The sequence below is a fragment of the Babylonia areolata genome, chromosome 18, assembly GCF_041734735.1.
Source record: "Babylonia areolata isolate BAREFJ2019XMU chromosome 18, ASM4173473v1, whole genome shotgun sequence".
Lineage (NCBI taxonomy): Eukaryota > Metazoa > Mollusca > Gastropoda > Neogastropoda > Buccinidae > Babylonia > Babylonia areolata.
In genome coordinates this window covers 14,909,539-14,925,268 of record NC_134893.1, presented here as the reverse complement: position 1 = coordinate 14,925,268, position 15,730 = coordinate 14,909,539, and the positions used below count along the sequence as shown (strand labels likewise).

The 15,730-nt window shown below is 39.2% G+C and overlaps 1 protein-coding gene across 3 annotated transcripts in view; it reads left to right on the top strand.

The window, feature by feature from the left end:
• Positions 1-12,478, top strand: part of LOC143292500 (epsin-2-like) — a 28,298-nt gene extending 15,820 nt beyond the window's left edge. For all 3 annotated transcript variants that reach the window (XM_076602843.1, XM_076602841.1, XM_076602840.1), the window contains one exon: positions 5,022-12,478. In XM_076602843.1, coding sequence (XP_076458958.1) covers positions 5,022-5,230 — 209 coding nt within the window. In that variant the 3' untranslated portion in view covers positions 5,231-12,478. The remainder of the gene's footprint in view (positions 1-5,021) is intronic.
• The last annotated feature ends 3,252 nt before the right edge of the window (positions 12,479-15,730 follow it).

Here is a 15,730-nt window from a genome sequence, read left to right as displayed (position 1 = left end):
CACTCGACTTTCATACAGCTCTTGCATACTAGCTTGTTTCACTCCCACAATTTTACTGCATACACTCATGACATCATTCAAAACAGGCTTACTCCTCACTCCCACACTTCCATACCAGCACATAAATGAAACTGTGAGCATGGACTCGATACAACATCGATAATAACTTTGAAGAATAGTTGAATTTATACCAACATTTCTAAGCTTCTGGAAACAAAAAATTCTAGATTGACATTTCTTATGAATGGAATCATCATTTCTGTCAAAAACAAGCTTATTGTCTAAGATGGTCCCTAAATATCTATATTCATTGACCCTCTCCACTGTTTGACCATCAATAACAATGTTAGCTACAGGCAAGGGGTCTTTCCGAAAATCTGTAAACATTTCTTTTGTTTTCAATATGTTGAGATCCAGATAGTTTTCCTCACACCAAGAACAGAACTTTTTAATTTCACTGAAATAAATAGCATAAGAGTTGGACAGATCTTCAATAGCTGAATCATCAGAATATTTTATGACAGTCATTTGTGTAGTCATTTGTGTACAGTGTAAGTAGAACAGGGGACAGCACTGTACCTTGGGGTGCACCAGTAGAAGTAGAGTTTAGAGAAGAGTGGGCAGAATGAAAGCGGATGGACTGAGTTCTGTTGAGAAGAAAACTTACTATCCAAAGAGTATGCTTCGGATCAACATCCAAGCCTAGCAGTTTGAGGGCAAGGAGATGAGGTTGTATTGTGTTAAAAGCAGAAGAGAAGTCAACGAAAAGGATACAAACAAAAGATCCTGTGTTATTCAAATGAAGGAAAGCATTATGAAGGAGAGTTAGGATAGCATCGTCAGTACTTCTGTGTGCTTTATAAGCAGACTGAAGAGAGTCAAGCTGCTGTTCAGTTAAAGAAAGAAGATGACGGAGGACAATTTGTTCAAAGCATTTCATCACTATTGAAGTAAGGGCAACAGGACGGTAATCATTTAGGAAGAACTGTCATGGCTTAACCATTAAGTGGTGAATGAACTTACACAAGTTTATTTTTTGCATCAAAGCCAAATATAGCTAAGTATAGCTAAGCATGTGCTCAACATTTAAAATCTCCACTGCTGAAGCGGGATAAGTAACCTAACCATCATCAGTGACAGCAAATGAGAAGAGATGCGTCATTCACAAGAACATTCTCGAACAAACTATCAGTGTCCAGAGACGTCATTGACTGTGATGTTGAAAAGAATTAAATGGAATACTGCTACGAGCATATGACAACATGGCAATTTTCTGGATCAATCATAGCCAAACTGTGACTACATGTCAAAGCAATAACTGAACAAAGCAGTATCAACATACTCATATGAACACAAGTACTGTGTCGAAGAATACAATTTACAAATCATCAGCACATTTTACATGCAGTACTTACACTGATACGTAGGAGATCTTGGCCTCTGGGACAACGCACACACTCACACACACACACTCACACTGCTTGCAGTGAACGATACAGAGACTTGATTTAATAGATGTTTAGAGAATAGGTTTAGAATGGGTTTTGTATTCAAACTGGGAATGGCATCACACATTATGAGTGAGTCATTGAAGACCGGCAAGTTAGTTGTGAAAAAGGCGTCTGCCATAGCTTGTGTGGTAAACAGTCAGTGAAAGTACCTGAACACTTGGCCACATCTCCCCCCATCTTTTGAAATCCATCATCTGCAATGGTTCATTAAAAGTAACTCTTGTGAGCAGACTTTGCTGAGCATCAACAAGAATTATTGAGTAGATAAAGGGAGATAATTTAGCTGATAACAGATAGCCAAGTGAAATTTGGAGTGACTGCAACATTCTTATGAACAACACCCTAGTTCTGTATTCAAAGTGGCATTAGCCAGGTTAAGCTATGGATTTGAACTTAGTCCTATGCATCCCAAGTTAACTTTGAATACTTTGATATAGAGAAAGTGTCCCAATTAGGTAAATACACTATGAAATTGGAAAGCATTTATTTTTGTGCCCGTAAATCTATGTATCAACACAGATATGTGTACATGTAGAGTAGCACACATGTATAATAGCATAAATCATAACAACATAAATTATGAGAGCATGTGTGTAGACATACTTTGCATTGCTAAGACCTAGTGACAAGCTAGATCACAGGTTAAGCAAGAAGAGAATTAAAAAACATAAAACATAAATTTTGTAGAAATATCTGAAAATGAAAACAAAATTACGGTATATACAGGAATGACATGTCAAATAAAATATGAAGCACTGCTTGAGTTTAGTGAGATAAAAACAACAACAACAACAAACAACATGAGTATTGGCATCATGACTGTTCATTTTTGTATTGTCACTGTTCTGGCTGTAAAATATTTCTTTAAGTATGTGTTATTAAACGTAATTTTAGGAAGAAAATTTCCTTTCAGTCCTGCATAACAGAGTTTACAGTTTTAGAGGTCAGTCGTTGGGACCTTCTTGGTGTAGGAGCTGGTAGTGGAGGCAGCTCTGGTGCAGCTTGCAGGGTTGATGTCCTGGGTCTAGGTCTGGGCCGTTTGAAAACAAGAGAACGCTTGCCATTAAGGAGAAGTGTGAGCGAAGGAAGCAGGACTCAACTTCTGGAGGCGTTTTCCCTTGCAACACCTGTGGGAAGTGCTGCACATCCAGAATCGGCCTCTTCTCCCATATGAGGACACACACTGACAAATAAGCCTGCCTGCCTACTCATCCATCAGTCCGACGGGAGACTCCATGTAGGTCTGGGCCTGACCAGCCACACACCACTGTCAGTGTCAGTGTCAGACACTTTGTCGCCATGGTGGTGCAGTGGGACCGGGTGAGTTGGTATGACAACAGGTGGTAGTTGTTGACTGGACCTCTGCGGTGTAGGGCTGAGCACAGATGGGGACACCCGTGGGACCACAGCATCAGGTGTGGTGCTGTGGCGCCTCCGTCTGCATCTGTGCTGTCTGCGACGTCTTGGTGCTGCTGCAGTGGATGGGACTGACCTGTTTCCCACAGACTGGGTCTGGATGCAGGCAGGCTGGGTGGTGTTGCTGTTGGATGGGCCACTGGAGAAGTGTTGCTCCATGTCGTGGTACATGCCAGGATAGTAGACCTGGGGCTGCAGCATTTCTGCAGCCTGCTGGAAGCCTTGGTGACCAGTGCGGTGGCGTATCGATGATAGGACCTGGAGGCGGAGCTTGCTGGGAAGCACCAGCTGCTCAGACACCCCACGCTTAGGGTCCATCACCCGTTGATGCAGGACACCCTTCCTGCAGGTCAGTCTGTCATGCTGCTGGGTCAGCACATTGGTCTGCCAGTTGGAGCTGAGGGCTGGCAAGGCTGGCCATGCAGACATGGTGGAGTCAGCAAGCTGAAGTCTGCGCAGTTCTTCTGGTGGAATCAGTGAATGATTGAATTCATGATAACTTAAGAAATCAATAAACTGATAACTGCGCAAAGCATGCAAATGAATAATGTTAGTGGATTAAAAAGAAAAAACGCGCACTACTTTCCTCAAATGATACACATGAATGTAACTTGTTTCATTGTTTTCAAACAGTAGATGTTCAGACTATGATGACTGAGAATGTATCATGATGCATGCATTAATTACATGCAGTGTGCTTTGGCGTACTAACAATAATTATGATAATTGGTATTTATGTAGTGCTAAATCTTGTGCAGAGACAAATCAAAGCGCTGTCACACCAGTCCGTCACATGTATGCATAACTCTAGACTGAAAAAACTGAAAACAAGGGGAGGGAGGCTATCATGGGAAGAGGTGGGTTTTAAGGCCAGACTTGAAAGAGCCGAGTGCAGAGACCTGATGAAGTGAAGGGGGGAGCTCACTCCAAATGCAAGGTCCAGAAAGAAAGAGCAGCGGCCAACAGTGGAGTGTTTGAATCTAGGTATGTGTAAACAGAGTGGATCCAAAGCAGATCGTAGAGAGTGAGATGGGGTGTAGATGTGAAGGCAGCCACAGAGATAGGAAGGGGCAGATTTGTGAATACATTTATAACATAGAATGGGGAAAACAATGTGAGTCCATGCAAACATGGGCAAGCAAAGTGATAATGATTGTGTGTGTGTGTGTTGAGTGTGAGTGCAAACTTCAACCAGTCGCATTTTTTCAGGAACTGCTACCTCTATGGACACCACATGTGGTATAATTGTCAATGCTGGAAGCCCTTTCCACACATCCTCACAAGAATGAATACACAAAGCAGCAAAAGCTGTAGAATCACAATTAACATTTAAAGGAACATGTGAGGATTCAAGGAGGTATTAAAGCATGCTGACTTAACCATGTAAGCCAGCATGTAAATAGATGTTTTTCACCAAGCATGCTCATGTATTGTTTTATACATAAAATATAAATAATAGGTTGGCATAATAGGTTTGTGGAGGTGTAATGTGTGTGTGTGTGTGTGTGTTTATTTGTTTATAATTTTTCTTATTGATATACATTTTTTTCTTTTGTTTTATTTGTTTATTTAGTTTTTTTGTTTTGTTTATTTTTATCTATTTACTTCTTATTTATTTATTTTTCTTAGTTTATATTATTTTATCATCTGTCAAGACCTTACTAAACACAGTGAGTTTTTTGCTGGTCAGGCATCTGTTTAGCAGACGTGGTGAAACATATATCTGGATTTGTCAGAACACAGTTATGCTTCCTTGAGAAACTGATCTGAACTGTGGAGGCACCATGGTAGAGTGGGTTAGGTTTTGGACTTCTGTTCACCAGTGATAAGGGTTTGAGGCCCCATTTCTGCATGGTGTTGTGTCCATGGGAAAGGCACTGTCCTCATTTTTCCTCACCCCACCCAGGTGTGAATGGGTACCTCACTTCTTCTTCAGTGTTCCCGGGGTACCTCACTTCATTTGGGGAGGGTCAAAACAGCGGAAAGAGAGGTTTGGGCCCCACCCTGCTAGGCTGAGTCTCAGACACCAGGTCATTCAACCTTTTAACCTTTAATACACAGGTAAATTGTTTATTGGTGTGACCTTATTTTCAGGCAACAACCCCTTTGCTGCTCCAGCCCCGGCCCCCACCTCCAACAACCCTTTCCACAACGGGAGCGGGGAGCGGGTAGGAATGGCCCAGATGACCCCAGGGTTCTCCCAGCCAGCCCAGGCCACAGCACTGCCGGCACCACTGATGCCCATGAACACAGCTGCCCAGCCTCTACAGCCACAGAACACCAGCTACAACCCTTTCTTGTGAGGGTTGCCTCGCCCGTGCACAGCAGCAGGGCTGTATTTGTACAAGAGAAGAACATTTTCTTTAGGGGCCAGTCTGTGTGTGTGTGTCTCGCTCTCTCCTACACTTTTCTCTCACTAATCTTTCTCTGTCTCTTCTCTCTCTCTTCTCACTATTGAATGATATCCTTTTGTTTAAGGAAAAGGAAAGAGACAGAAGAAACATAATATTTGTGTGACTTGTGATTTTTATATGGAAAATGAGATTATTAATAATTTCTGGACAGAAAATTAATTTTCATTTTCTTTATTAAGGAAGCTTTAATAAAGTAGGTTTGGATCTTCTTGAGAATTGTCTTAAATTCGTAACTCCTGGAAAGAAAAAAAGGAGTAAAGTATTGGATTAAGTACGTAGGTGTTCTTGTTTTCACTTGTGTTTTTTTCCTTTCTCATCTGCTTAGACAGCTGCCTTCATCCAGTTCATGTGGGACACATGTTGGTGTGTAGAAAACAAAGTTTATGGGAGAAGTTTCTGCGTTCCTTCTTATCCCTCTTTAGCTTTGCTGTGCCTGTAGCGACTGTTTCACCAGGCTTCTATAGTTTCCAAAGCCACCACTTTGAGTGAGGCAGGGGGTGGGTGGCCTTTGAGAGGAGGGTGGTGGAGGGGTATTGGGTAGGGTGGGAGGACAATACATCCATCCACATAACGAGCATGTAGCTCAATTCCTGGAGGTTCTGTTTATGTGCAGAAGGCAGCCAAGTATAAAGATCCTTCAGTCATTGTCACTGTTCAGTAAGGTCTGAAGCACGTTTATTCACATGAAAGGGATGAAGGCGCTAGCAGATTTAGAACAAATTAACTATAGAAAAGATTTGTGAAGGAATTTTAACAAGTCAAAAAAAGAACTCAGAGTGACACCAGAAACTGACATGTCCTGAAATAGATATTAGTTCCATCAGCAAGCACAAAATTACCCTTTTGAGTTTCCTTCCATTCTCACATCTTGGTCCTTTAGATGTTTGAGGGGGCACAAGTATTGCTCGTGCATTTGTGAGGCCTTACTGAGAAATGAACAGACGCCCTTGTTGGGCCCAACCTCTGGAAGGATCATTGCTTATATGGCATTTCTGTGTATTCAAGAGACCTTTGTGCATCCATAGCACAGAGAGGAAAGTGGAGAGGAGAGGTATACAGATTGTAAATGTGTGCTTACTGTCTGTGTCTGTTGTGGCGCATGTTCCTGGACATATTTTAAAGGCTGTGTATGACTATTGTGATGATAAATGCAGATGGGAATCGTATTATGCAGGTTCTGAGTCATTGTCTCTCTTGCTCTCACCAGTCTTGGGTCTCTTGTCTTGCTTACTCACCCACAAGCCTCCTCTCCACTTTTTTCCTGTTTGTCATGCAAGTTCTGAAGGCTTCCTTAATGTTGTTTTTATATATATATATGTGTATTTCTATTTCTTTTTTCTTTGTTTAAACATGTTTGTTTTATTTGGAATGTACAGACACAGATTCTTTCTAAGTATGTGTCTTCTGTCTGTTTTATGTGTCCTTGATACTACTGTTTGCTTTTTTTTTTTTCTCTTGCTTGCACTCCTGCTTCTGACTAAAATGCTGTTGCCTGGATCTTTTTTTTTTTTTCTTTTTTTTTCTTTTTAAAGTTCTGATTCGAGCTTATGTTCAGCACGCATTGTGTTTTTGTGAGAAAAAACATAGTGGTTGGATGTCTGGTACAATCAGTGTGTTTTATACTGTGTTAAGCTTCCATGTGTCCATCTGCAGAGATTTTCTTGTGTGAAAACAGAAATGCTTGTTCACATAGGGATTTGACAATTTTAACCTGAGAAGCCTAGTAATGGAGGTCAAGTGCCAAGTGAACACACTTTTTTGTTGTTACAATAATGATGTCTTTCATATTGCACAATTTGATTTGTTTTATGTTCTGCTTAATCTTGATGCTGTGCTATTGCATTTCAGCTAATGAAATAACATTTCTGCATTATTGCACAGACGATGTGGCATGTTCAGCTTTCAAAATATTCATACCTTTCTTTCCTCCCTTCCCCTTTAATTACGAATCTTTATTCAGCAATAATCTGAGTTCAGCAAGAAAGGCAAATGTGTAAGATTTATTTTTCTTTGTTCTTTCTGTGAATCTGTCATGATGCTGATGTTTTAAAATTTTAATTACCTTCTGTGCAAGCCTTTTATGAACATGTTTGAAGTATTAGAATTTTTATGGAATTGTGTTGTACTGTATGCTTCTGTTAAACAGCGCTTACTAGGAGTATTATCACTCGGTTTTTAGTGCATTTGTAAAAGTAAATACTTCATGGAGCATTGACCTAAGAGATTTTTCATTGACAATTTTTTCCTCAGGATTTATGAAGTGAAGGAAGAAGACCATTATGTACATTCAGATTGCAAATAATTCAGCAGCAGAAATGCAGGGAAATAACAAGAGAAGCTTCAGAACTACTTTGGTAGCATACTTGCTTGCCAGTTGTTGTAACTTCTTTTGGCCACTTTCCAAATGTGTGTTGGGGGTCAGTCAGAGGTTTTGGGATTAAGATATGGGGAGGGACAGGTGGTGTGGTGAAGGTAAAAGAGGTGGAAGGCAAGAAGGGTAGTGCATTTGTCTTCTTTTTTTCTTGCCCTATCTGTTCATCTGCCTGTTTCTGCAATGATCTTTTTGTATTTGAGATAACCTTTATACCAAAATTATAATCTCCAACTTTTGCTATGATCTAGATGCTTGATGAGAACTGCACTCACTCCAGCATACACCTGTAAGTCACTGAGGGGAATAAGCGATAGGGTGGGGAGTATGTATTTGTGTTTATGTTGTGGATCTATGTAGTGCCTTATTTGCTTTGCTGATCACTTGACTTAACTAGATGATGCTTCTTTTTCTTGTTTGGACATGTTTTTCTTTTTGTCAACATCATTATCATGCATTTTTGATAAAAACCATAGTCTAATTCTTTGGTTCATTGATCTTCAGAGTTTCTCTCCCAAATATAGTGGGAGAGAGCTCTCTCAGGAATTTTTGTCTTACGCTTTGAATCTTCTGTGTGTTTCTTTAATATGGTAGGTAATGGTTTGCAGATGTCATTTTGCGTGACTTATATTTGCTTTGGATAACAATGATGGTATAAGACACACAGGAGAAGAGTATCTGGTCATGTCAATGCCTTACATGAATCATGAACAATCATTTATTGTGATACAAGTCACAAGTCACTGTAAACTGAAAACAAATGTGATCAGTTTATGCTTGTCACAGCTTCCCCCACTCCCCCTTTTCTATGACAGATGTAGTACTTACCAATATTGTCAATCAAGTTTTTCAGTTTTAGTTTCTCAAGGAGGCATCATTGCGTTCAGACAGTTTCTTATTCGCTACACCACTTCTGTAAGGCAGATGCAAAACCCAACCCGCTAGTCAGGCCCTGAGTGCATGTGTATATTTGTGTACCTATCAGAGTGGATTTCTTCAGCAGAATATTTTTTAGTGTGCCAAGTGTGTGCTGCACACGGAACCTCTGCTGATCGTCTCATCCAAATGTCTAGACACTCAGTTTGATTTTCCAGTCAGACTTGGGAGAAAGGATGAGAGTGGCAACTGAACCCATGCTGTCATGAAAACTATTGCCAGATAAAGCATCAACCATTCTGCCACCTTCCTCCTTAGTCAAGTATGTGGGCATATTTAGTCCTCTGGATACATTCATACAGATCATTTGAATTGATTAAGAAATTTTAGGTTAAGAAAAATGCCCTGTGTCTTCATTGTTAGAAACTATTTGAAGAAAGCTGTCTTGCAACCAATGAAAATGGATGATGAAGTTGTGAACTATGCAGTTTTGAAACATATTCTGGGTGTTACTCTTAGGATGGATGTATTAGCAAAATCAGCCACTGTTGTTGTTTTTTTATTCTTTTTATTTTATTTTATAGATTATTGCACTTAATTTTTTTTTAATTGGTTGTTTGCTGGGCCAATTTCCAACTTCAAAGATTGAAATAACCTTAAATGATTATGAGTTATAAATGATAATATCAAAGGGTTTGACTGAGTTATAGATAATCTCTGCAAAGTAGATAATAGTTGATAAACTGTTGTTTTTTGTTTTTTTAGGTACACACAAAAGTTACTTATAATTCCTTGCCAACATCAAGAGACCTTATTAATGCTTCCACATCAAGGCTTTTTGTAAATATCATTGCATAAATTCTTCAGTTTCAAAACTATTTTGTACAGTCATGAACTTCACTCAGGCCTGAAAAATATGTTGAATAGAATGTTCTTAAGCTTAAGGTAGCTGAAATACACAGTCTTTGTAGTCTGAGTTGGATGGTATGTTACATTTGTAATTGACAAAAAGAACTTGGAATTTTTAACAATAATGATGATATTTTTTGCATCTTGGTATAGATTAAATGAAAAGGGTCTTTCACTGCATCTTGCCGGGCTTACTCTCTCATAAGTGTTCAAATGATTCTGTTCTTGTTGCATTTTGTGTTTTGGCTTTGATGTCTTTTATTCAGTGCCTGAATGATTGAATCTCAACTGCTTCTGATCTGTGAATTACTACAATGATCTACTGATTTGTATCTTGTGAGCAATGAAGATCTGCATACATTAATGGGGAAAAGTCTGTGACTGTGCTTCTATTGTGTGGTATTTTGAAGGTCACATGCTGGAGAGAAATATGTTTGATGAATTGGATATTCTGGGCTGTGTATTGTTTTTTCTTTTTTCCGTGTTTTGTGTGTGTGTGTGTTTTTAAAGACCTAGAGAAAGTATGGTTGGGTTGTCATTTATTATATCTTTATTTTATTTGCTTTACTGTCCAGATTTTGGAAACATACCTATGCTTTTGCCGCTCTGTTTTTTCCATGTTTGTTGTGATGTTATATATTTATGTGAACTTCAGTGAAGTCTTTGATGATTTGCTCATATTTATGGACATGATTGCAAAACTTGTTTGTGTCTTTTTCTGTGGGAAGTAATGTTGATGAGGAAGGTTTTTTTAATTTTATTTTTTTTATGTTTTTCATACTGAACACTGAGCAACTTCTTCTTGTACCTAGAATTATCTTGGATGTATGTACATTCTTTCGGTTTATAAAGAAACTTAATTACGAGGAGACAGTTTCTTTTGCCTGCGTGCTGCAACCCCTGCTGTTTAACACTTCTGTCTTTGATATCATAGAGAAAAGAATTGCATCTCACAGCTTCTTTTAGAGCTGTCTTCTTGAGTTGGTTCATTAGAAAAAAAAAAGAAAAAAAAGAAGATTCCAGTAAGAAAAAAAGACTTGCTGGAGAGCAGAAGGAAAACAACTGAAAAGCACCAAAGGCAAATGTAATTGTAAATATACAAATCCCAGCTACAGAAATCAATACTTTTGGAAGACAAATTGGACTTGGGAGATCTTACCAAGAAGCCAGTCCAGCATGCATCAAGTTCATGAAGGTTTGTGGAGACAGACACATGCATATTCTAACTTTCACATAGGTGCATAAACTCCGGTGCACTGGATATACACACAACTGTCAGAAAAGCATTCTGTCAGAGTATTAGGAACTACAAAAAAATCATTTCAGTTTTTGGAAACAGTATGAGTTTATTCAAAGCAGAAGCCCAGTCAGCAGATTTTTTGGAAAATCTTTTTAAACTAAGAGCATGCTATTTATACACATAAGGTGTTGTAGATTTTGAAGATGTTGTTTTGGTGGTTACAAAAGATGTCCTGTAAATGCTTTGCTTGTGGGTTTTCTAAGCTAAAAAAAATCATTCCCTACAATTTTGAATCATTGACATGTTATAAGTATGAACTACTAAAAGTTATTTTTGAGGATTGTGAAGTGTTAACAGGTTTGACAAGTTTAATTTCTTTTTTTCTTTTTTTCCACCAGCAATTAAGAATTAACAGTTTCCTCCTAAATTCAAATCATTAGTGACTGAGAAACATTCACTGTGTTTTTGTGTTTTTTTTTGTTTTGTTTTTTCAACATGATTACATTTACTACCTGTAATTATGTTGTGGTGAATGTCAATGGGAATTTAGTCAACTCATTGCTGATGTCATTTGCCTTGACTTTTCTCAGAGGTTTCTTTTTGTGGAGCATCAGAGTACAGGTTTGACGTTTACTGCTTTTGTCATGTGCTGAGATGAAACTGATACAACTGCATTTATACTGAAATGATCTGGTTCCCATCTTCATACTGACCATGCTTTTTCACACTTTTATTTCATATTCAAGGTTATTCTTCACTGTGGATTTGATTATACTAGTTAGCATATATTCTGAGTTTCAATCAAAGCAATATTTTTCATCTGCCTGTTGGTAATTCATACATGTAGCTAGCACGTTTTTGTCATGGGGAAGAGAGGGGGTTTAATAAATGAAGAACAAGATAAGCAGCTCATAGAGTATCTGTACCTACACCCATTTTCTCAACAGATGAACATGATTAAAAGCATTGATTGCTTCTGGGAGGCAATAGGTGTAGTTGGACATGAGCAGTATTTGACCTCTGGCTAACAAGAGGTAAAGAGCAATGACTGCACCTGGCCTGTGTAGTAACAAAGAAATGGTACTGGGTGCTATTGAGTGCTTAGACACCAGACATCTACTGCATGGTCATGAGTAGAAATAAAGAAATATGGTATGGCAGATTTTCTTCTGTTTCACTATTATTATTACCATTGTTGTTATTTCTATCATCATCATCATCACCATCATCTTGATGATTTCCTGGTGACTCGGAATGGCTGCATGTATTGCCACGCCTGAATGACCAGCTGAAGTCTTTGACAGATCCATCAGACAACCAAGAAGATGATTATTTATATTCATGAGTTTTGATGTAAAGTTGGACTGCTGTCACTTAAAAAGTAATTTTGAAAAACAGAAAAAGCATGCATTATTGGCACACTTATTCTCTTTGCTTTATTTCTCTCTGTTTTTTCTTCAGTCTGCTGTGTAAATAGTTATGCTTAATTCTGAAAGTGGATTTTCTATAGATTTTCATCATGAATGACTGCTCGGGTTATTCAGTATTTGAAAAAAAATCTTTTTTTCACATGTGCTAAATATTATTTTAAAAAGTTTGGGCTGAAGACAAAACAAATAAGAGGAGAGACAGATGGATAGATATGCACATGGTGACTGCTGCATGTACTGGGTACACGTTTAACTGTGATGATTTATTGCAAGTATGGCTTTTATAACAATAAATTTTTCTTTTTGCTTTCCTTGTGGTGTTGGTTTGTGGTGTTGTGATGTGAGAAACAGGAGAGAAGGATTGACCCCGTCACTTCTCAAGATGCGCACTGATGCTTGTTGGCAAGGAGATAGCTCTTACACATGTGTGTGTGTATGCTAGGGAAACATATACTCATGCTGCAGGGCCTCTGCCAGGGAATTTTAAGTGAGAATGTGTATAAATGAACAAAAAATTCTACAGGTAACTATTTTGTGTGTGTGTGAAAAGTATACAAATCATATGCTTTCCTGAAAGGATATGGAATGAGTTTTCTATTGAAAGCATTTATGGAATTGTTGAATGAAGACATGGTTTTGAGCTGGTTAAACAACAAAGTATATTTTAGCAAAATAATTTGGTTTCTTGTTTGCACAAAACATAGCTATATTGTTGTGAATGTTTCAACAAACAAGGTTGCAAATAAAGAAAAAACACCAAATGTCCAGGGTGTTTATTACTCAACTAGAAGAACAATAAACACTATCAAGACTGTAGACATTTCGGTACAAACTATGTGCTATAATGAAAGTTCCTAACTCCCCCATTTTCCTCATCTTCACCATTTTCTCTCCATTCCCTTCCTTTTGCATGCTTTTCTTATCCTCTCCGAGCTGCACGGACTAACATCAGATAACTTGGTGGTCAAGCTCACACCTTTTCCCTTTCCCACTCCTGCTCTCTTATCCATGCCTCTCATGCAACACATGGAGTGTTTGAAATTTGCTTTGTCACTTTTGTGTCAAACTCAAGAGTAGTATCAGTAGCTCAAGGAGGCGTCACTGCGTTCAGACAAATCCATATACACTACACCACATCTGCCAAGCAGATGCCTGACCAGCAGCGTAACCCAACACGCTTAATCAGGCCTTGAGGAAAGAAAAAAAAGATAACAATAAATGAAAATAAAATAAAAGACAATAATGATGATAAATAATCAAATAAATGTAAAACGTAGACACACATTCACACATACACACACATGCATAACAGATATGCAACAAACATGCAGTTTCACAGATATGAAAGCACAAACAAATACACATAAATGTACACTAGCAGTGACACACAGACACACACACAAATTATATATACACACCCGCACGTTCCGATATTCCGTTGCTCTCACAGTACAGACATGCATACACACACATACCTCATCCTCTACACACACCCACACACACATACACGCACGTGCACAGAGCTCTCCTGACACGTGTACACTTACACACACGCGCACGCACACACACGCACACACATACACGCACAGAGGCTGCCACTGAATGGCCGCAAGAGGGATGGGAAAAGATCTCTGATGCCAGGAACATGGCGTCTAGCGTGTTGCTCAGTCTATTGTATTTGGAAAAGGCCACAGACTCTGTTCCGTTTTGAAGAAATTTGCGCAACGTTGGTTTGGAAATGATGCCGATATTCGTTTGATTTGCAAAGCATCGTGCTCTGCCTTTCATGCTAGATTTACGGCCGCTCCCTCTCTACCTTTATTTCTTTGAGGCGATCGATGGTGTGACTGATGGTCTTGTACCTGTTCTTTTGAGTATTCTTTGACTTTTCTGAGGATTTCCGATTTTCCTAGATGTAGGCCGCTCGATCGTTGTTGTTGCGTTACCAGCAAGTCTGTCAGCTCGCTCATTTCCCTTAATACCTGCATGTCCCGGGCAGCATGACCATGTAAGTTTTTTAATCTGAAAGTTGCGCATTGCCTCATGCCACTCGCTTCCCATTCTGCTGTCAATTTTCTGTATGATGTTCATTGAGTCCGTTAGAATCATGGCATGTTGGTTTCCAGGCATATGGATAGATGATGGCTTCTGGAGAGCATGTGTCACAGCTTCAGCTTCCATCGTTAGGCTGGAGGTTGTGACTTTGTAGGCAGCATTCTCTTCCCTAATTGTTTTTCCATTTTGTTTCGTAGTGAATCCCCAACCGGATTGGTCTTTGGTGACTGAGCCATCTGTGTATATGATGATGTCCTCTTCTTTACTGTTTTCTTCTATGAGTAGCTTCACTTCTGCATCAGTTTTGCCCTCTGGCCATTCCCGACAATGTCTTCCTAGAGTGGGTGAAATGGCTGTGTTGAATAGATGATTGAGGTTTTGGGGGTTTTCCTCCCATTCTTTTTTTTCTTTCAGGTCTTGTAGTCGGCTTACTAGCTGGATTGTGTCTTCGGCTTGCCCCATCCATGATCTTCCTCGTCCCAGACGGCCACCTTTTGGTTCCTTGACTGCATCATACAGTGGGTTTTTAGGGTTTTCTAATGCTCTGAAGTAGGTCTTAATCTCTTCTAACTTGTTTCTGGCCTGCACTGTAGGGAGTTTAAGCAGGTGTCGCATGGTTTCCGTAGGTGTGTCTTTTGTTCTAAGGATCAACCTCATAGCTTCATTTTGAACTCTTTCTAATCTTAGGAACTGCTTTCAGACGGTGTTGTTAGCCTAAGTCCTAAGTCGATCACATTTAGAACGAGTGATTGATATAGCAGGAAGAGGTGGCGTTATTCGATACCTTCAGTTGTCATTGCTTTGAACTGAGACTGAAAGACCTAAACTCAGAACAATCAAACTCAGTTTGATTTTCCATTTGAACTTGGGAGAAAGGGCGAGAACAGGTTCCCAACCCACACCCTCACGGACTCTCTATATAGTGGCAGCTGACCATTCTGCCACAAAGCCATAATTTGTCTGGACACAACCTTGTCTGCAAGCAGTGCCATCTGCATATTCGCTTCTCACACTGATTTGGCTGACAGTTGGTCAACGCTTTGAACAATAGATCATGCCATATACGATACTGGGACAGTGTTTATGCTTATTCATGACAAATACAGTCACGGCTTAGTCTGAGTTTTGACAACAGCAATGATGCTATGTAGGCAGTGAACAGAATAGGTGTGTACATGTGAGCATGGTAATAAGCATTATTAGTATGGGAGTGCAGTGGAACTTGCCTGTAAGAATGCGTATGATGAAGAGAGTGTTCTTTTTTTTGGTTCTTTTTTAATGGTAGAGTGCCAGTATAATAATACAGTCAATCTTATAAATCAGTAGACTGTCTTTGATTTGTGTCACGCAGTCATCATCTGGAACTTGTGCTCAGCCCATGACAACGATGTCTCCTGAAAATTAATTCAGCGCACAGTTTCCATCTCTTCTTAGTATGTGACCGTTCTTAATGGAAAAAAAAAAAAGAAAAAAGAAAAAAAAAAGAAAAATAAAGTTGCATTTCCTAT